The sequence below is a fragment of the Artemia sp. Qi Xiang Cuo genome, chromosome 19 (genome assembly GCF_049724085.1).
Source record: "Artemia sp. Qi Xiang Cuo chromosome 19, ASM4972408v1, whole genome shotgun sequence".
Taxonomy (NCBI): domain Eukaryota; kingdom Metazoa; phylum Arthropoda; class Branchiopoda; order Anostraca; family Artemiidae; genus Artemia; species Artemia sp. Qi Xiang Cuo.
In genome coordinates, this window is record NC_142812.1 from 17,538,961 (window position 1) to 17,561,510 (window position 22,550).

The 22,550-nt window shown below is 33.9% G+C and overlaps 1 protein-coding gene across 4 annotated transcripts in view; it reads left to right on the forward strand.

The window, feature by feature from the left end:
• Positions 1-22,550, forward strand: part of LOC148940562 (SCY1-like protein 2) — a 143,056-nt gene that overhangs the window by 65,132 nt on the left and 55,374 nt on the right. For 3 of the 4 annotated variants that reach the window (XM_089104959.1, XM_089104958.1, XM_089104960.1), the window contains exons 2-5: positions 8,934-9,093; positions 11,245-11,449; positions 14,077-14,347; positions 21,732-21,977. In XM_089104959.1, coding sequence (XP_088961085.1) covers positions 8,949-9,093; positions 11,245-11,449; positions 14,077-14,347; positions 21,732-21,977 — 867 coding nt within the window. In that variant the 5' untranslated portion in view covers positions 8,934-8,948. Of the gene's footprint in view, positions 1-8,933; positions 9,109-11,244; positions 11,450-14,076; positions 14,348-21,731; positions 21,978-22,550 lie in introns of those variants that run through there. The other variant, XM_089104961.1, reaches the window with a different exon arrangement.

The window sequence follows — 22,550 nt, forward strand, 5'->3', positions numbered from 1 at the left end:
AACATGCTTCGTTCCAGTTACGTATTGCTAGTGTTTAGTTTGTGGTTTACCGTGTCACAGTTACATTTTCCTGATTTTTCAAAGTTCATTTTGAATTTTTTTTCGTTGAAATGCAAGAGTTGGAATATATCATTAGTATTGTGTCATGGTTTACCGTGTCACTTTTACATTTTCTCGATTTTTCAAAGTTCATTTAGAATTTCTTTCGTTGAAATGCGAGAGTTAGAATATTTCAGTTGTGTTTGGTTGTGTTTTACATTGTCACAGTTACATTTTCTTGATTTTTCAAAGTTCATTTTGAATTTCTTTCATTGTAATGCAAGAGATGGAATATTTAAGGTGTGTTTGGTTGTGGATCTGCTTATCAGACTTACATTCTAATGATTTTTCAAAGTTCATTTTGAATTTCTTTTGTTGAAATGAAAGAGTTAGAATCATTAAGGTGTGTTTCTTTGTGATTTTAATTTTAACAGTTAAATTTTATTGATTTTACAAAGTTCATTTGAATTTCTTTCGTTGAAATGCAAGAGTTGGAATATTTCAGTAGTGTTTGGTTGTGGTTTACCTTGTCACAGTTACATTTTCTTGATTTTTCAAAGTTCATTTTGAATTTCTTTCGTTGAAATGCAAGAGTTGGAATATTTCAGTAGTGTTTGGTTGTGGTTTACCGTGTCACAGTTACATTTTCTTGATTTTTCAAAGTTCATTTCGAATTTCTTTCGTTGAAATGCAAGAGTTGGAATATTTCAGTAGTGTATCGTTGTGGTTTACCTTGTCACAGTTACATTTTCCTGATTTTTCAAAGTTCATTTTGAATTTCTTTCATTGAAATGCAAGAGATGGAATATTTCAGTAGTGTTTGGTTATGGTTTACCTTGTCACAGTTACATTTTCTTGATTTTTCAAAGTTGATTTTGAATTTTTTTCGTTGTAATGAAAGAGTCGGAATATTTCAGTAGTGTTTGGTTGTGGTTTACCTTGTCAGAGTTACATTCTCTAGATTTTTCAAAGTTCATTTTGAATTTCTTTCATTGAAATGCAAGAGTTGGAATATTTCAGTAGTGTTTGGTTGTGGTTCACCTTGTCACAGTTACATTTTCTTGATTTTTCAAAGTTCATTTTGAACTTCTTTCGTTGAAATGCAAGAGTTGGAAAATTTCAGTAGTGTTTGGTTGTGGTTTACCTTGTCATGGTTACATTTTCTTAATTTTTCAAAGTTCATTTTGAATTTCTTTCGTTGAAATGCAAGAGTTGGAATATTTCAGTTGTGTTTCGGTGTGGTTTACCTTGTCACAGTTACATTTTACAGACGCGCGCGTACGTAGGCTAACCTAGTCTAACCTAAATTAACCTAACATAATCTAATCTAACCTAACCATACACCTAACTTTTTTCCTGTCTATAGCCAAATCTAAACGAACCTCAGTTATGTAAAAATCGTACAATCTATACATAGGATTAATATACACACCTAGAAATTTTTGAGTTTGGAGGGGGGGGGGGATTTAAAGGAAATAAAGTAACATTAAATTTTAAAAATAAAGAAAAAGTAGATATGACAAATTAAAACACTACCAAAAACAACTTAAATATTCCAACTCTTGCTTTTAAGCGAAGGAAAATCAAAATGAACTTTGAAAAATCAAGAAATTGTAACTGTGACAAGGTAAACCACAACCAAACACTTCTGAAATATTCCAACTCTTGCTTTTCAACGAAAGAAATTCAAAATGAACTTTGAAAAAACAAGAAAATGTAACTGTGACAATGTAAACCACAACCAAATACTACTTAAATATTACAACTCTTGCATTTCAACGAAGGAAATTCAAAATGAACTTGGAAAAATCAAGAAAATGTAAATGTGACAAGGTAAACCATAACCAAAGACTACTGAAATGTTCCAATTCTTGCATTTAAACGAATGAAATTCAAAATGATATTTGAAAAATTATGAAAATGTAAGTGTGACAAGGTAAACCACAACCAAACACTTCTGAAATATTCCAACTCTTGCATTTCAACGAAAGAAATTCAAAATGAACTTTGAAAAATCAAGAGAATGTAACTGTGAGAAGGTAAACCACAACCAAACACTACTGAAATATTCCAACTCTTGCATTTCAATGAAAGAAATTCAAAATGAACTTTGAAAAATCAAGGAAATGTAACTGTGACAAGGTAAACCACAACGAAACACTACTGAAATATTCCAACTCTTGCATTGCAACGAAAGAAATTCAAAATGAACTTTGAAAAATAAAGAACATGTAACTGTGACAAGGTAAACCACAACCATACACTACTGAAATATTCCAACTCTTGTATTTCAACGAAAGAAATTCAAAATTAACTTTGGAAAATTAAAGTGAATGTAACTGTGACAAGGTAAACAACAACAACACACTACTGAAATATTCCAACTCTTGCATTTCAACGAAAGAAATTCAAAATGAACTTTGAAAAATCAAGAAAATGTAACTGTGACAAGGTAAACCACAACCAAACACTACTGAAATATTCCAACTCTTGCATTTCAATGAAAGAAATTCAAAATGAACTTTGAAAAATCAAGAAAATGTAACTGTGACAAGGTAAACCACAACCCAAACACTATTGAAATATTCCAACTCTTGCATTTAAATGAAATACATTCAAAATTAACTTTGAAAAATCAAGGAAATATAACTTTGATGAGGTAAACCACTGCCAAACACTACTGAAATATTCCAACTCTTACATTTCAATTAATGAAATTAATATGAACTTTGAAAAATAATGAAAATGTAACTGTGACAAGGTGAACCACAACCAAACACTACTGAAATATTCCAACTCTTGCATTTCCACAAGAGAAATTCAAAATGAACTCTAAACCACTACCACACACACCTGAAATATTCCACCTCTTGCATTTCAACGAAAGAAATTCAAAATGAACTTTGAAAAATCAGGAAATGTAACTGTGACAAGGTAAACCACACCGAAACACAACTGAAATATTCCAACTCTTGCATTTCTACGAAAGAAATTCAAAATGAACTTTGAAAAATCAAAAAAATGTAACCATGATAAGGTAAACCACAACCAAACACTACTGAAATATTCCAACTCTTTCATTTAAACGAAGTAAGTTCAAAATGAATATCGAAAAATAAATAGAATTTAACACTGACAAGGTGAACCACAACCAAACACTACTGAAATATTCCAACTCTTGCATTTCAACGAAAGAAGTTCAAAATGAACTTTGAAAAATCGAGATAATGTAACTCTGACAAGGTAAACCACAACCAAACACTACTGAAATATTCCGACTCTTTAATTACAAAGAAAAAATTTCAAAATAAACTCTGAAAAATCAAGAAAATGTAAGTGTGACAAGGTTAACCACAACCAAACACAACTGAAATATTCCAACTCTTGCATTTCAATGAAAGAAATTAAAAATGAACTTTGAAAAATCAGGAAAATGTAACTGTGATAAGGTAAACCACAACCAAACACTACTGAAATATTGAAACTCTTGCATTTCAACAAAAGAAATTCGAAATGAACTTTGAAAAATCCAGAAAATGTAGCTGTGACACGATAAACCACAACCAAACACTACTGAAATATTCCAACTCTTGCATTTCAACGAAAGAAATTCGAAATGAACTTTGAAAAATCAAGAAAATGTAACTGTGACAAGGTAAACCATTACCGAACACTACTGAAATATTCCAACTCTTTCATTTAAACGAAATATATTCAAAATGAACTTTGAAAAATTAATAATATTTAACTCTTACAACTTAAATCACAACAAAACACAACTTAGATATTCAAACTTTAGAATTTAAAATAAATAAATTAAATATAAAATTTGAAAAATTATTATAGTGTATGTATGATAAGCTAAACCACCCCCAAACTCGTCTGAAATATTCAATGTCTTACATTACAGTAAAAGAAATTAAATATGAACTTTGAAAAATCAGGAAAATGTAACTCTGTCAAGGTAAACCACAACGAAACACTACTGAAATTTTCCAACTCTTGCATTTCAGAGAAAGAAATTCTAAATGAACTTTGAAAAATCAAGAAAATGTAACTGTTACAAGGTAAACCACGACAAAACACTACTGATATATTCCAACTCTTGCATTTCAAATAAAAAAAATTCAAAAGGAACTTTGAAAAATAAGGAAAATGTAACTGTGACAAGGTAAACCACAACCAAACACTACTGAAATATTCAAACTCTTGCATTTCAACGAAAGAAATTCTAAATGAACTTTGAAAAATCAAGAAAATGTAACTGTGACACGGTAAACCACAACTAAACACTACTGAAATATTACAACTATTGAATTTCAAAGAAATAAATTCAAAATGAACTTTTAAAAATTAAGAAAATGTAACACTGACAAGGTAAACCACAACCAAACACTAGTGAAATATTCCAACTCTTGCATTTCAACGAAAGAAGTTCAAAATGAACTTTGAACAATCAAGAAAATGTAACTGTGACAAGGTGAACCACAACCAAACACTACTGAAATATTCCAACTCTTGCATTTCAACGAAAGAAATTCAAAATGAACTTTGAAAAATCAAGAGAATGTAACTCTGACAAGGTAAACCATAACCAAACACTACTGAAATATTCCAACTCTTGCATTTCAACGAAACAAATTCGGAATAAACTTTGAAAAATCAAGAAAATGTAACTGTGACAAGGTGAACCACAACCAAACACTACTGAAATATTCCAACTCTTGCATTTCAACGAAAGAAATTCAAAATCAACTTTGAAAAATCAAGAAAATGTAACTGTGACAAGGTAAACCACAACCAAACACTACTGAAATATTCCAACTCTTGCATTTCAACGAAAGAAATTCAAAATGAACTTTGAAAAATCAAGAAAATGTAACTGTGACAAGGTAAACCACAACCAAACACTACTGAAATATTCCAACTCTTGCATTTCAACGAAAGAAATTCAAAATGAACTTTGAAAAATCAAGAAAATGTAACTGTGACAAGGTAAACCACAACGAAACACAACTGAAATATTCCAACTCTTGCATTTCAACGAAAGAAATTCAAAATGAACTTTGAAAAATCAAGAGAATGTAAGTGTGACAAGGTAAACCACAACGAAACACTACTGAAATATTCCAACTCTTGCATTTCAACGAAAGAAATTCAAAATGAACTTTGAAAAATTAAGGGAATGTAACTGTGACAGGGTAAACTACAACAGCACACTACTGAAATATTTCAACTCTTGCATTTCAACGAAAAAATTCAAAATGAACTTTGAAAAATCAGAAAATGCAACTGTGACAAGGTAAACCACAACGAAACACTACTGAAATATTCCAACTCTTGCATTTCAATGAAAGAAATTCAAAATGAACTTCGAAAAATCAAGAAGATGTAACTGTGACAAGGTAAACCACAACCAAACACTACTGAAATATTCCAACTTTTGCATTTCAATGAAAGAAATTCAAAATGAACTTTGAAAAATCAGGAAAATCTAACTATGACAAGATAAACCACAACCAAACACTACTGAAATATTCCAACTCTTGCATTTCAACGAAAGAAATTCGAAATGAACTTTGAAAAATCAAGAAAATGTAACTGTGACAAGGTAAACCACAACCAAACACTACTTAAATATTCCAACTCTTGCCTTTCAAAGACTGAAATTCAAAATGAACTTTGAAAAATCCAGAAAATGTAACTGTGACAAGGTAAACCACAACCAAACACTACTAAAATATTCCAACTCTTGCATTTCAGAGAAAGAAATTCAAAATGAACATTGAAAAATCATGAAAATGTAACTGTGACACGGTAAACCACAACCAAACACTACCGAAATATTCCAATTCTTGCATTTCAACGAAGGAAATTCAAAATGTACTTTGAAAAATCAAGAAAATGTATCTGTGACACGGTAAACCGCAATCAAACACTACTGAAATATTCCAACTCTTGCATTTCAACGAAAAAAATTCAAAATGAACTTTGAAAAATCAAGAAAATTTAACTGTGATAAGGTAAACCACTACCAAACACTAGTGAAATATTCCAACTCTGGCATTTCAACGAAAGAAATTCAAAATGAACATTGAAAAATCAAGAAAATGTAACTGTGACAAGGTAAACCACAACCAAACACTACTAAAATATTCCAACTCTTGCATTTCAACGAAAGAAATTTGAAATGAACTTTGAAAAATCAAGAAAATGTAAGTGTGACACGGTAAACCACAACCAAACACTACTGAAATATTCCAACTCTTACATTTCAAAGAAAGAAATTCAAATTAACTTTTAAAAATCAATAAAATGTAACTGTGACAATGTAAACCAAACCCAAACACTACTGAAATATTCCAAGTCTTAAATTTAAATTAAATAAATTCAAAATGAACTTTGAAAAATCAAGAAAATGTAACTGTGACAAGGTAAACCATAACCAAACACTAATGAAATATTCCAACTCTTGCATTTCAACGAAAGAAATTCAAAATGAACTTTGAAAAATTAAGAAAATGTAACTGTGACAAGGTAAACCACAACCAAACACTACTGAAATATTCCAACTCTTGCATTTCAACAAAAGAAATTCAAAATTAACTTTGAAAAATCAAGAAAATTTAACTGTGAAAATGTAAAATACAACAACACACTACTGAAATATTCCAACTCTTGACTTTCAACAAAAGAAATTCAAAATGAACTTGGAAAAATTGAGAAAATGTAACAGTGACAAGGTAAAACATAACCAAACACTAGTGAAATATTCCAAATCTTGAATTTCAATGAATGAAATTCAAAATGAAATTTGAAAAATCAAGAAAATGTAACTGTGACAAGGTAGACCAAACACTACTAAAATATTCCAACTCTTGCATTTCAATGAAAGAAATTCAAAATGAACTTTGAAAAATCAAGAAAATGTAACTGTGACAAGGTAAACCACAACCAAACACTACTGAAATATTCCAACTCTTGCATTTCAACGAAAGAAATTCAAAATGAACTTTGAAAAATCAAGAAAATGTAACTGTGACAAGGTAAACCACAACCATACACTACTGAAATATTCCAACTCTTGCATTTCAACGAAAGAAATTCAAAATGAACTTTGAAAAATCAAGAAAATGTAACTGTGACAAGGTAAACCACAACCAAACACTATTGAAACATTCCAACTCTTGCATTTCAACGAAGGAAATTCAAAATGAACTTTGAAAAATCAGACCTTTGGAGGGGGGAGGGGGTCGTTCTGTGTCTCAATGCACAAAAAAGTATAAGAAATGGGGGAGGGAAGGGGAGGGGAGGGGGAGGAGGGGGAGGGGAGGGAGGAGATGGAGGGAGAGGGGCCCCTTTGGGGGGCCAAAGGGGGAGGGGCCCTTTGGGCCCCGGGGGGGGGTCTGGGGGAACCTTGAGGGCCGGGGGCCCTTGGTGAGCTTGGGGGACCTTTGAGTACCGGGGGCTTCCTTCGGGGTTGGGGTAGGGGGATGGGAACCCTTTGGGGTTGGGGTAGAGGGATCGGAACCCTTTGGGGTTGGGGTAGGGGACCTCACGATCCTGTTAAAATACAACTTGTGTATTACAACGACCACAGAGTTTCACCCTTAAATTCCCTTCTAAAATCATCTTTTAAATCATCTTTTAAAATGTCTCTAACTGTTTCGCCGAAATAATTCCATAAAATAGCTAAAACGGCTTCGCCCAAATAATCCCTAAACGTAATTTCAGCGTGTTCCTTTTGTTTGGCATCTCTGCGCTGACACATTTCAAATTACTAAGAAACCTGATTCCCGCGCTAAAGCAATTCATCGCTAAGATGTTTCTTGGAGAATTGTTTCCATGGCGTTTGGTTATTAATATCTTTTGGAGTTCGACCAGTAGAGTTGTTTCCGAGGCAAAGACATTAATGACTTGGATCTATTCCTGGAGAATCGTTTCTACGCGAAAATTTTTAAAGTCTGACAGATGATGTCATTGATTGATTGATCTGTCAAGAAAGGTGAATTAATTTGTTGTTTCTAAGGGGAATTATTGATTCACGATAGGTGAATTGAGGTCGACAGCACAGGTGTTCCAAATTCCTGGACGGCATAACATTCGTCTCGAGCATGCACTTACAACAACAACAACATCAACACCTTTCGAAATTTAGGTCATTGACCGATTACGCAATCTTTCTCCCCAAAATTCCTGTTTTTCAAATTCTCACTGACAAAAACCATAAACCACGTGGTCATGTTCGGAGTTATAGGGTTACCTCTACTATTGCCAAAGATTGTTCTTTTCAGCCAACCGTCTAGCTCTAAACGGAAAGCAGGTCGTCCTCATCTGGGGTGAGAAGACGTCATAAAGAAAGATTTAAAGGAAATGGGAACTTCGTGGGAGGGTGTAAAAAGGGAGGCTTTGAATAGATTGGGATGGAGGAGGAGCGTGCGTAGCTGTGTTGGCCTCTGGTGGCCTGGTGCTGCGGTGAGTTGTTAGTAGTAGTAGTAGTAGTTGATTTGGCAATGGAATTAAAAAGGGGAAAGTTAATCTTACTTAAAATCCTTGGTGCTCATATAACCCTTGATTATTTCAATCTGAAAGAAGGATCTTAAACACAGAATCCTTAATTATGAGTTTCAAATAGCAGAGTCTGTTTAATTGAATACCAAAGCGTGCAATAATACAGGAATAGTGAAATTAATGCAGTTAACTAAAACGGATTTTAAACTTATTAATAAAAACATAAATATAAACTAAAAAATAAAGTACTGGCACAAGACCGGCTTAAATTCTTTTTGATGGCCAGGAGGGGGTTCTTTAATTTATTTTATTTGTCAGCAGTTATTATTTATTTATTTTTAATTGTATCAATTATTAATCTATGTAATTATTATTCTTTTCAGTTCAAATCCTATTTGATGGATGTCTTATCAAGACTGAGAGCAAGTGTACAGGCAACAGTATCCACAACGGTTTCTCAAATATCTCATGCTTTGCCTGGAAATCCAGTATTTCGTGAATATGACATAGTTTCTCAAACTCCTATCTGCTCTGCTGGTCCAGGTTAATATTTTTCAAGTTAAGGAGCTTTATTTATAAAAGTAAAGGGGCAATTGACAAATAATACCCAGAAGCCCAATAATTTAGATTATTTTAACACTTAAATTAAGTCTAGTTTAAATGTAGTTTCCCTCTGAAACATGTTGCTGTCTTTGAAAATTGACAGATTGTTGACATTTTAATTTTTTGACACCCAAATTACAGCGTTGTCAAATTTAGTTAATTTGTTTGGCTTATTTGTTTACAAGGTTCAGTATAAAACACTGAACTTCCCTTACAACTTGATTATTTATCATATACGATAAATTTTAATTAAATTTGATGCTGCCACAAAAAATTGATAATTTTGAAAAAACTGAAGGATAATTTTTAAAAACAAATGATCTTTTTTAGGTATGATTTGACCTAGGATGAGTCCAATGGGAGGGAGTTATTATTTTGCTGTTTTTGATAGTTAACAACTGGTTGATTGCACAGGAAATTTTATTCACTACACATCAATAATTTGGTTTCTAAATATATTTTAACGAAAGTGTGCATATATTAAATAATATTTTAAAATATAATATTAAATTTTAAAATATAATTTAAAATATTAAAATATAATTAAATAATATTTTAAGAAAGTGTGCAGAATTTTGTAAAAGCTGCTAACTATATTCACTGAGAGACTTGTGACAATTCTCAACTTTGGCCTGTATTTTTCCAGCCATGCAACTATATTTTTTCGCATCGATCCTTGATTTATGGACTATAAGTCCATATGGACTTAGTCCGTAATTTATGGTCCATTAGTCCGTGTAGTGCAGATACCAATCTCCTGATCTCGGCCCTCAGCCGGGATTGGTATGCGCGGTTGGGGCAAAGTCATCCAAAACTTTTCATGTCTCATGTAGATTTGGCCAGGTACCTAAATGGAGCAAGATACTGTAGTTTTATGGTGTAGCATAATATAATAATATTATTATCAATTCTCAATTAATTGTCGTGATTAAAACTACCAATTATTACTATTTATGATAAAAAATTTAAATATGAGATCTAATATGTTCAATATGTGGTAGTTCAGTTTTTTTTTTTTTTTTTTTTTTTTTTTTTCAAAGACAATCGCTATATAGTTGAAATTTGTTCTTCACTTGCAAGAATAATCTAACTTTACTGCTTTCCAAGATGACATTTTCAAGTTTTATTTTAAGTTTTTAAAGCTATAAATCCATATACCACAAACTACGCAAACAGACTCCAATCTATCTTTTTGAAGTTTAGGAATCTGCAATATACGCTCAGAATGGTTTGCTAATAAGGCATATTCTGGGCACCATATACTAAGGCTGACAATTGAAACTAAAAAATTAAATGGAATTAACTATCATTAAAGTGATAGTGTGGTACGAGTTGGTAGTTAGTTGCCCTCCAGTCACTTTTGACTATTGTAAAGGGCACTAGCCCTTTCAACTTCCAATCAAATGAGCCCTTTTTGATGTTTCTACAACAACTCCTTTGATACAAAGTGCCCTGGTCTAAAGGCACACAATCGAGATTTGCCCATTTTAAAGGCACTTCTGCTTTACTGTACTCCCAATATCCTAATGTGCAAGTATATAGCCCAAACTACATGTTTACTGTGTTACAAGTTAGTATTTTACTATGCTTCACTCTTGTTTCAACCTGTAGATTTAATAAACATTGACAAAATCAAAAAATGAAAAAACTCATGAGAAATAGCCCCAATTCTAGGCTTATACCAAATTAAATTATCTATACTTTATATGATATATTTAATTCAATATATATGTAAGGTCTTAAGAATTATTATATCAAGTTTTACCAAATGCAGATATTATTTTTATTTAAGATAAATAGTCGTCACAAATTGTAAATCAACTGTTTTTTTTTTCTTTCTCAGAACAAGCAGAGATTAAAAGGGGGAGGGGGGCAAACTAGAAATATGTCAACTAATGCACAGTTTTGCTCTGAATAGCATCTTTTAGTGTGGATAACAGGTCAAAACACATAACAAACCATATTATCAGCCTAATAATAGTTATAATTATAGCTAACTATAATTAACAAAATTTTAGCTAACTATATTTAGTTATGTTTGGTTCCAAAAATTTTGCTGTGCATGAATAAAATGATTCTGAATCATTCTAGGTTTATTCTGGAAAGCTTATGCAGCAAAAAAGAAGTCGACGTCTCAAGATGCTGCAGTTTTTGTTCTGGAAAAAAAATGTTTGGATCCATTTTCAAGAAGGGATAAAGAGTTTATGATTGAATTGTTGAAGAAGGGAATTATACAGCTCACTCGACTTCGTCATCCCGGTGTTCTTACAGTTCAACATCCACTTGAAGACTCAAGGTATTTTGAAAAATGTTGCGATAAACTCTAGCACTTTCTAGCAACATCAGGCGTTTCCGCCTCACCCGGCATCCAAACAAAGCTTCTGAATGAGGGTGTCCCATCATGGTTGGTCTTGTGCCAATCTTTTGCTGAAGTTTAAACAGCTCTTATTTGTGGTGGAATTCCCGGAAACTTCCAGCTTAACTGGAATTTGCGGATTCGTGCTTAACTAGCTGCCACCAATTTTGAATTATTTTCTTTTGTGACCTAAGGATCCGGAAAGAAGTATCTGTTTGGTGAGGCAGTTGTTCAGACGATGCAAAACGTGCAACGATACAAACAAAGGAATTAAAGGAAACTGGAACTTCTTGGGAGGGCATAAAGAAGGAAGCTTTGAATAAATTGAGATAGAGGAGGATCGTGTGTAGCTTTGCAGGCTTCAGGCGGCTTGGGCTGCAGTGAGTCGTTAGTATTAGTAGTAGTAATAGAATAGCTTTAGGATATAATGTGTATTTGTGCTCAGTACCTGTGATCTCTGTTAGTTCAGTGTTTTATGGGGAAATCAGTTTTCATACGTTGCAATTGCTGACGCTGTAGGAGATGGTCCTTAGGGCCAGGTGAAATTTGGCTTACCTTCTAGGGCCAAACGAAAAGCTGGTCGCCACCGAGTGGGATGGAAAGAGGCCGTAACAAAGGAATTAAAAGAAATTGGAACTTCTTGGGAGGGTTTAAAGAGGGAAGTTTGGAATAGATTCGAATGGAGGAGCGTATGCAGCTATTTTGTGCTCTGGTGGCCTGGTGCTACAATGAGCTATTAGTAATAGTAGTATGATAACTGTAGGGTATAATGTGCATTTGTGCTCAGTAACTGTGATCTCTGCCGGTTTCTGCGATTTATGGAGAAACCAGTTTCATACATTGTAAATACAGATGCTGTACTCCTTAGGTCGTCCTTATGGCCAGATCGTCCTTAAGGTCAGACGAAAATTTGGCTATCTATCTGGGGCCGAATAAAAAGCAGGTGGTCCCTCCCAGCACTGAGCCAAATCCCAGGAACCATGTTTCTAAGTAATGTTTCTATCTAGACTCAAAACCTCCAGCTGTCTAGCATTGTACGAACAATGTGGTTCTATACCGCTTTCTAGGCCTATAATGAGAGAAAGGTTGAGATGGCTAGGACATGTCTTGCGGATGAATGACGATAGATTGCCAAAGATCGTCCTTTTGGCCATCTATCTACGGCCAAAGGAAAAGCACGTCGTCCCCGAACAGGTTGGAAAGAGGTAGGTAAGAAAGAAATTAAAGAAAATTGGAACTTCTTGCGGGACATTAAACAGGAAAGTTTTGAATGGATTGAGATGGAAGAGGAGCGTGTGCACTGTGTTGGCCTCTGGCGGCTTGGAACTGCAGAGAGTTAGTAGCATTAGTAGTAACATATAGCTGTAGAATCCCAATCTGAAAATGTTTAGTTATTCTGTCAATTAACCCTTCTAAATGGAAAATATTCCATTTGTATGTCTATTCAACCCTTCTAAATATAGGTTTATATCTTTTGATAGGTGCTTTAGATCTGAGAAATGCTTTTGTTTCTTGCTCTATTTCAGTGAACTTTGCTAGGAATTTGTTTGGTTCCTCTATTTCTGCTACAAATTCAATCTTGATAAGAACCCGAGGGTAGCCTATGAGAAAATTTCGCTTTTTGTTTTGTTTCCATGTATTTTTGGTTTTTGATATTGTTGTTTATCTACGGTTGCCTTATTGTTACCAGCTTGAGATGGGAAGTCGATGCTATTTTTAAACATTCAAGAAAAAATTAGAGATACCTTTGGTTCAGTAATAAGGCTACGTGGTATCTATTGTCGTAATATCTTATAGGTTCTCTTTTTATCGCAGTTACCCTCCTACATTTTCTCTATCCTCTCCTTCTTTTTCAAGAAATTAAAACCTACGATTTTTCTTTAATTCGCGATTGCTATTTTGAATATTATATATTTTACTTGGTTTTCCAATTTGTTTTAGTAGCATTTAATTAGTTTCAAGAGTTAAAATTAGAGAGCCGTCGGAATTAATTGTTATTAAGTTAGTTGCTTTTTATTATAAGTCTCATAATATTCTCTCTATGCAAAGCCTTTTCCTTTTTCCAGGATATAAATAATGTTTTATATTTTAATTTTTTTGACGTATTTTATTCAGTAATATTTTAAAGCCTATTGTAAATCATTACTTTGGTTCTCAGGTGGGGGGGGGGGGCTGACACTTGCCCCGATGCCTTTCTTGTGAATTTTCTGTGGCTGAATTCGTTGCTGTGGCTGATTATCTAAACTTTTAATAAACGAATGGTCATATTATAATCATTTAAAAGGGGGGATGGTTAGGCTGGTCAGATTAGTAGCCCATTCTCTCCTAAAACGAAATCTTCAATTTACCAAATTATTATTCTTAGCTATTTTAGAGAATGTTCGGCCTTTGGCATGGAAGCTATGATAAAATGTTTGGTCAAACTTTTAAATGGCTATTGTCCCGCCAATCCTAGGGATCTGTTAGATCATTTATTTTGGTTATTTTAATGATATTTCGGCCTATGTTGCTGAACCTTTCCCGGCAACCCTCGGGACTTGCCAGATTATTGATTATAACTATTTTAGGGAAAGTTTGGCCTTTGCTACTGAGCCTGTAATGACATGTTTGGCCGACGTAATAGATGACCAATCATCCGTGGATAAGATTGTTTTTTCTCATGTTGAAATCAAATATGGCTTATATCAACTTTGCAATTCTCTAATGTTTCTACACAGGGAGGCGAAAATAATTCATGGGAATATTAGCCCAAATAGCATCGTTATTGACGCCAAAGGAACGTGGAAGCTATTTGGATTTGATTTCTGTTGCCTGAATTTTTCCCCAGCTGGTCAGTCGGTAGGTTTTCATCTATTCTAGTTTTTTATCTTTTTTCTATCAATTGTTCTTAACTAAGTAGCATTGTTTTATTTTCAGCATGCCCCCCCTCCCTCATAAAATATGGATAAAGGGCTCTCAGGGTTGGTATTTACCTTTTATGGATTTTCACGATAGATCTTTTGGGAATTTTCCTTTTTTTTCCCCTTTTACTCTTCTTTGAGGTTTCGAGAAATAAGTAAAAGCGGGATAAAACCTCGATTGCGTCATTGTTTTCGCTCGATTTAATAATCCTCTATTTTGGCAGAAAGTGTAAAAAAAATGGGGTAAAGTAAAGTCGATATGAAAGGGCAAATATGGCCAACCTTTGAAGCCCGAAACCGCTTAGATGTTTTTTTTTTCTGGCTAGGTTTGATTCTTCTGAAAAATACAAATGGAATGAGCATTGTCAGTTTAATATACTTTTACTGATATTTGTTAATCAAAATGTTAATATTATTCGATTTATTAAAGTTATAAAAGTAAAAACATTTATAATTTTTTCAGTAAAGTGCAAATTATGTTCAGGTCTTGAGAATGCATTGGGGTTTTGAGCCCTACTCACGTTAATTTGTGCTCGTTTTGAGTTTGACTCGATTATTTATCGTAATTTCTGTTCGTTTAGGGTTTCATTTATTTATCGATACTGATTTGTGGTAGATTCACGCTTGGTAGATTATTTGATTTATTTTTGTTCATTTTTTGTTTAATGGAGTTCTTTACTTTTCTTTGAAAAACTTATTTTGTGGAAAAAGTTTTTTTAATTAATCTAAAAAAATCGAAAATTAAGAAACTTCACATGGAATGTTGAAACAATTTTTTTTTACCATTTTGCCAGTTTGTTTTTACCAATTCAGATTTGTACCTTTGAGTGATTTTTTACTTGATTGAATCACATTTCCTGGAGAGAGGCTTGTTTTGAAGGACAATTGATGCTAAAATTGCCAAGTATGAATTTTTTTGTCAAACATGACTATCGTAAAATGACTGTCAGAGCAACCCAAAAGCAGATTTTGGCTTTGATATTCACCTTAAGAGTTTAAATGGTAGTTTGTATGCCAGATTTTGTATGGGTCTTATTAATATTAAGTGCGAAAATGGAAAATAGAAAGTATCGGTCATCTTGTCACCAAGATTTTACGAAGAATATGGTATATTCTAAAAATATTCCCAATTCATGAAAATGTAGGAAGGAGTTTTTTTATTATTATTATTTTTTTATTTTTTCAATAAAAATTCCAAAAATTGTTTATTTCAAATCTAGTGAGGGGACAAAAATATTGGGAGGGGTAAATACTGTTAATTTAAAAATCATATATGGGGTGTAGGAAGTTGCTTCCAAATGGTTAGGTTGCTTTACCCCCCCCCCCCCTTGTCCCCTCTCTCCTAATTTGCAAATATAGAGTCTAGCCCAAATTATATGATTATATGCGATGTTAAGTTCTTCATCCATTGATGCACTGTAGAACCGGTTTCTTCGTTAGTTTCTTTCAGCTTAGCGTGAGACAAGACAAAGACAATTCACAGAATAGATGGGAAATATATAATTTGGCCTATATATTTGCACATAAGGGGTGGAGGTGGGGTAAAGTATTTGAACAGTGTGAAGTTAGAAAACAATTCTTATTTCATAACAAAATGCAGAATAATTGTACCTGACACATTTTGCATGCAAACCCGCTAAACTTTACCCCCTCCTCCTAATATGCAAATATATAGCCCAAATTTGTTTCTAAAAATTCTATTTTCATCATATTTTGTGATATTTCATTAGGATTAGTCAGAGAAACAGGATCTACTTAGATGAAGAACTTAACACAGACGCTATAACAGATAAGTACCGATTATATAGACTAAAGTATTATTTTTTTTGTCATATTTTGGTATATTTCGTTTGGATTAACCTAACATCACTTCTCGAGTGTGTACTGGCTAATACGGAAGTACCGAAAATACTGCTAATGAATTCTTGTAATGTTTATTATATGCAGGTTACATCCATTAAGGAAGCAGGGGTATAGCTCCAGCATCTGCATTGGGGGCAAGAGAGGTTCATATACGGAGAGTCAAGGGACGACATTGTATATGTAGTAGCTGTAGGAGCTTATTCTTAGAACTCTATCGCTGTCTTTTCGTTAGACGATTTCTTTTTAATCAAAACCCTTATAGGCCAAATTTTAACTGATAACGAGATTTATTAAACATTGCGGAGAGTCATTGTACCTTGAGTCAAGGGACGACATTGCGGAGAGTCAATGCCTACCTATGAAACGACTACGAATTTTTTGCTGATCTAAAGAAAATAGAATTTTGTATAAAAGATAACGCTATCTTTTTTCATTCCAGTACAATCAAGCTCGGTTGGTCGGAAAGAATTTCAGGCCTTCTCCCCGTCGAGAAATTTCAGTACTTGAGACAGATTTGTATCGAAGTTTTTCAGGTTTAAAAAATTCGAAAGGAGGTGTTCGAAATGGTTTTTTTACTAGATTAAGTTTTATTAAATATAGATATTTTCTTTTGAATATTTTTTTGTTGTGTGTCTATATCAAGGTGTATAATAGCAAAACAAGAGTATAAAAATATTTTTCTATTAAAGACATAATTATGTGCTTTCTCTTGAAGATCCTTGTCAGTTCCTAATTCGAATTGAGAGGGATAAAAACTAAGCAAAAATACTAATTCGGTTTAACCAATAAATATCGCTTATATGTCATTGAGGTTTTTACACTGAATTCCATTCGTTGATTGGGCAATACTAGAGGGTGTCAGGTACAGTTGAATATAAAATTGGGAAGGGGAGTCTAAAATTTGACAATGTTGGAGATGAATGGAATGATTTTAAGAAATTAGATTTGGACTAGCAAGGGTGGATCTAGAGGAAAATCTTGGGGGAAGGGGGGGGGCTTTGTGACAAGGACGCCAATAATTGACCAAATCGACAAGTTTATTTAAAAGAAAAGAGTGAAAAACAGAAAAAGAACATGGAATAAGGGCGCCAGAAAAATCCTGGGGGGGGGGGTCTCCCTTGGCCCCCCTGGATCCTCCGGTGTGAATTAGCAAATGGTGTTTAGAGAGGAAAGTTACAAACGCAGCTAGCAAGGTTTTAAGTTTGTTAGAGAAGAGGGTGGACCACTAAAAGAAGTATTTAAGTGATGCGGAAATAAGAGAAATATACGGAAATTAGCGAATGTTAAAATATGGATCGAAGTGAAGTGGAGGCCATGATTAAACGATATTCTACTATTATGCCGTCTGGCTGCATCTTCAAGACCTTCGGAAATTTTATTCATGGCCTCCACTTCACTTCGCTTTTTTCATTCTTTCGCGTAACTTTATCACGGTTTTGCAGATTCTCATAATGTTCTGTCCATCTCTCTTTACCTCTCTTCTAATCACAAATTGTTTAACGTTTGGGCAAGTTAAAGAATTGAGAGGGGATAGTCAATCTGGACTTGTCCTAGTTAAAGATGGGAAAGAGGCCACAATTTGTGATAAGAAGAGGTAAAGAGAGATGGGCAGAACATTATGAGAATGTGCAAAACCGTGATAAAGTTACGCGAAGGTATAGGAAAGAATGAAAAAAGCGAAGTGAAGTGGAGGCCATGAATAAAATTTCCGAAGGTCTTGAAGATGCAGCCAGACGGCATAATAGTAGAATATCGTTTGGGCACGTTAAAGAATTGAGAGGGGATAGTCAATCTGGACTTGTCCCAGTTAATGATATGAACGATGCCAAAATTTGTGATAAGAAGAGTGGTAAAGAGAGATGGGCAGAACATTATGAGAATGTGCAAAACCGTGATAAAGTTACGCGAAGGTATAGGAAAGAATGAAAAAAGCGAAGTGAAGTGGAGGCCATGAATAAAATTTCCGAAGGTCTTGAAGATGCAGCCAGACGGCATAATAGTAGAATATCGTTTGGGCACGTTAAAGAATTGAGAGGGGATAGTCAATCTGGACTTGTCCCAGTTAAAGATATGAACGAGGCCAAAATTTGTGATAAGAAGAGTGGTAAAGAGAGATGGGCAGAACATTATGAGAATGTGCAAAACCGTGATAAAGTTACGTGAAGGAATTGGAAAGAATGAAAAAAGCGAAGTGAAGTGGAGTCCTTGAATAAAATTGCCGAAGGTCTAGAAAATGCAGCCAGACGGCATAATAGTAGAATATCGTTTGGGCACGTTAAAGAATTGAGAGGGGATAGTCAATCTGGACTTGTCCTAGTTAAAGATGGGAAAGAGGCCAAAATTTGTGATAAGAAGAGTGGTAAAGAGAGATGGGCAGAACATTATGAGAATGTGCAAAACCGTGATAAAGTTACGTGAAGGAATAGGAAAGAATGAAAAAAGCGAAGTGAAGTGGAGTCCTTGAATAAAATTGCCGAAGGTCTAGAAAATGCAGCCAGACGGCATAATAGTAGAATATCGTTTGGGCACGTTAAAGAATTGAGAGGGGATAGTCAATCTGGACTTGTCCTAGTTAAAGATGGGAAAGAGGCCAAAATTTGTAATAAGAAGAGTGGTAAAGAGATATGGGCAGAACATTATGAGAATGTGCAAAACCGTGATAAAGTTACGTGAAGGAATAGGAAAGAATGAAAAAAGCGAAGTGAAGTGGAGTCCTTGAATAAAATTGCCGAAGGTCTAGAAAATGCAGCCAGGCGGCATAATAGTAGAATATCGTTTGGGCACGTTAAAGAATTGAGAGGGGATAGTCAATCTGGACTTGTCCTAGTTAAAAATGGGAAAGAGGCCAAAATTTGTGATAAGAAGAGTGGTAAAGAGAGATGGGCAGAACATTATGAGAATGTGCAAAACCGTGATAAAGTAATTTGCTTCCTGAAAAGCTAATTGCTTTCCAGAATATTTGATCACATTCTGGTTCACGCAAAAAATCTATCAAAGTCGTATTTGATGGGTATTTAATAGAGGAATTTTCTACTTCTGTTTGTGTACTACTACTACCGCTACTAATATTACTAATAATAAAGTATTATTAAAACGATATTTATCACTATTAGGTTATTCAATAATTACTTTTTAGACTTAGAAATGCTTAGATAAAATTTAAGAGAAAGATGGCGTGATCTTAACAAGGGAGAGGATGTGTAGACCAAGTTTTTATTCTTAGATATAATATGTCTAATTAGATATAATAAAAATTAGACAAATTTTTGTAATAATTGAGAAGTGCCTGATTCATCAAACACTCCAGTTTTATAGGTAATTAACATGTGTTTATTTCAGCCGATAAAAGAGCTTTAGTGCTATCTTTGTTTGGTATACTAAACAAATACATTAAAGTGATTGGTGCTATGTACAAGAAATAGAACTGAGGAAATGAGGTTAGTAGCTGGTTAAGCTGGGGTGCGTTTTGTCCCCAATTATATGGATTATTTTGATTGACTTTGTCTAAGAAACACTGCAAAGGCTATGAGAGAGCATGGGATCAAATGAGAAAGCAAAACTCTTCTAGACTTAGATTATTCTGATAATTTGAGTGTTCATGTTTAAAATGTTTGCAAAATTAATGATTTTTGGATGTTTTGAAAGCTGAGGGTGCAAGAATAGCAAGGCCGTACCCCTGATTTTTTTCGGAGGGGGGGGGTACTCAAAGATTTTTTTCGGGGGGGGGGGGTTACACACAAAAAAAATCAAATTACGCATACAAAATTTGTTTATATCCATTTTTGTTACGTTTTTACGAGTCAAGTAAACATTTCGGGGGGGGGGGGTCAAACTCCCCCCCCCCCTGGATACGGTCTTGAAGAATAGGTTTGAAAATTAATGTTAAGAAGCCCAAGTCGCTTAGAATGAGAATAAGTGAAGATGAAGAGCTGATCTTGGGTAAAGAGAAGATGGATCAAGTGGATATCTTCACTTACTTCACAAGTGGATATCTTCACTTACTTCACAAGTGGATATCTTCACTTACTTCCATTTGCGAAGTAAGTGAAGATATCCGCTTGTGAAGTAAGTGAAGATATCCGCTTGTGCAGTAAATAAAGAATTCGTGTGTGAAGTAAGTGAATATATCTACTCGTGAAGTAAGTGAAGAATCCGTTAGTGAAGTACGTGAAGATATCCACTTGTGAAGTAAGTGAAGATATCCACTTGTGAAGTAAGTGAAGATATCCACTTGTGAAGTAAGTGAAGATATCCACTTGTGAAGTAAGTGAAGATATCTGCTTGTGAAAAAAGTGAAGATATCCACTTGTGACGTAAGTGAAGATATCCACTAGTGAAGCAAGTGAAGAATCCATTTGTGAAGTAAGTGAAGATATCCACTTGTGAAGTAAGTGAAGATATCCACTTGTGAAGTAAGTGAAGATATCCACTTGTGAATGAAATTACATATTTGACACATTTTCCTTGAAAAGTGATCATTTGGATGCGTTTCGCTGTGCTGTTACACAATAACTGTCTGGTGGTGCTTTAACTCTCGAAAGTCACTTTCTTTCCAGGTTGTAATGTAGTTTGTAAGCTCGATTTAATTTACAGTTTTCTGAAGGTTTGATTTAGTTTTGATTTTTTAAAGTAGATTTTGGTTTAGATCTAAAATTTAGTTCAGGTTTCAACTAAAAATAAGAATTTTTTTTGTATTTTTATATAAACCAAAACATTTTAAAACAAGTAGATTCTTTTATTCTCAAACTAGATTTATTGCCTATGTAATTGTTGGAATTACATAGATTACTTTTTTTTTTTTGTATTTTTATATAAACCAAAACATTTTAAAACATGTAGATTATTTTATTCTCAAACTAGATTTATTGCCTATGTAATTGTGGAATTACTATTATTACTGAAATATGCAAATTATGACATTCTTCAAAAGAATTTTGCTTGTCTTTTGTCCAACGACCAGTTCAAGATGAGACGAAAAAAACCATCAGTAAAACTTTTATTTACGTCTTATAATTAATTTTTTCATTTACTGGAAATACTAGGACGTGTTATTGTTTTTTTCCTTCTGAGCGAAGAATCCAAAATCCCGTTTTCAGCGTGTTTAAAGTGGGTTCGACAAAATCGTTTTCACTATGTTCACCCCAGCGAAACTTCAAAGGGTTTTCATCTACGGTTTCCAAGCCCCTTGAACATGGTTCCTTAAAAATTAGAAAGTGCTAGAATAGCATGGTTGAACACGGATTCTGAAAAACCCGGACACTGGTGAAACGATTATCTGCACAACTCGTGTTTAACTGTGTTGGATGTGGGGTGGCCTGAAAACGGGGTTTAAGCTCTTTCTATTACCAGTTTTGCTTAGTTTTCGGACTATGATGAAACTAGTATTTCTTCTTCCTAAAGATCCATGATAGCTAATTTATAGACAAACCGTGAGGTTCATTTACTTTTTTAATTTTCAGCCACTTTGGAATGCCAAAGAGCCAGACAGAGATCTGGCAGTGGCAGCGCAGCCAAATTTAGATTATCTGGCACCGGAATTCGGAAGAAACAAAGGCATTGGTAGCGTTCAAGAAACTAATGTATCTATTTCACCTTCAGTAGATTCGTATTCGCTTGGATGCTTAATTGTATCGATTTTTAATGAAGGAAAACCACCTATTTCCTATGATGATGATTTTGAAATGTTTTATAAGCGAGTTGGAATGGTAAGAGTTATATTTATTGTTCAAATTAGCAAAAGGGGGGCTAATTACATATGTATGGCAAGGTCCTTCCCCTTTGAGTTTTAAAATTTAATTTAACCTGTCCGACGACTAGTATAGAAAATAAAGACATATACTCTTGTGAGCATCGGAAATCTACTGATAGTACAATTAAGGAATACTCCCATCCTGTACCCGTCGTTCAACGTCATCTGATTTTTGTCGTATTGGTGATTGGCTGGGAATTATGGATATTTGCCTATTATATAAAAGGAAATGGTCTACTTCTCCAAATATTGGTCGAACAATGGACTTAAACGCAATTCTAACTAGAGAGAGACGGTTGAGGGACCTATTTCAAAGTGTCCTGAACCAGACCTACCTTCTTATTCTTCCACCTCCAGGCCAAATTTAGAAAGTTTGGTTAAATTACATGAAATTCAAGATATTTACGTCTAAAAAGGTCCTAAACGATTTATCTATTTTCATGCTTGATTACTAATTAAGAAAAAGAAAGCTTTATCTGAGAAGTCATATTTATGTCTTTGAAATATCTTCGGGGAAAGGTTATAGGGA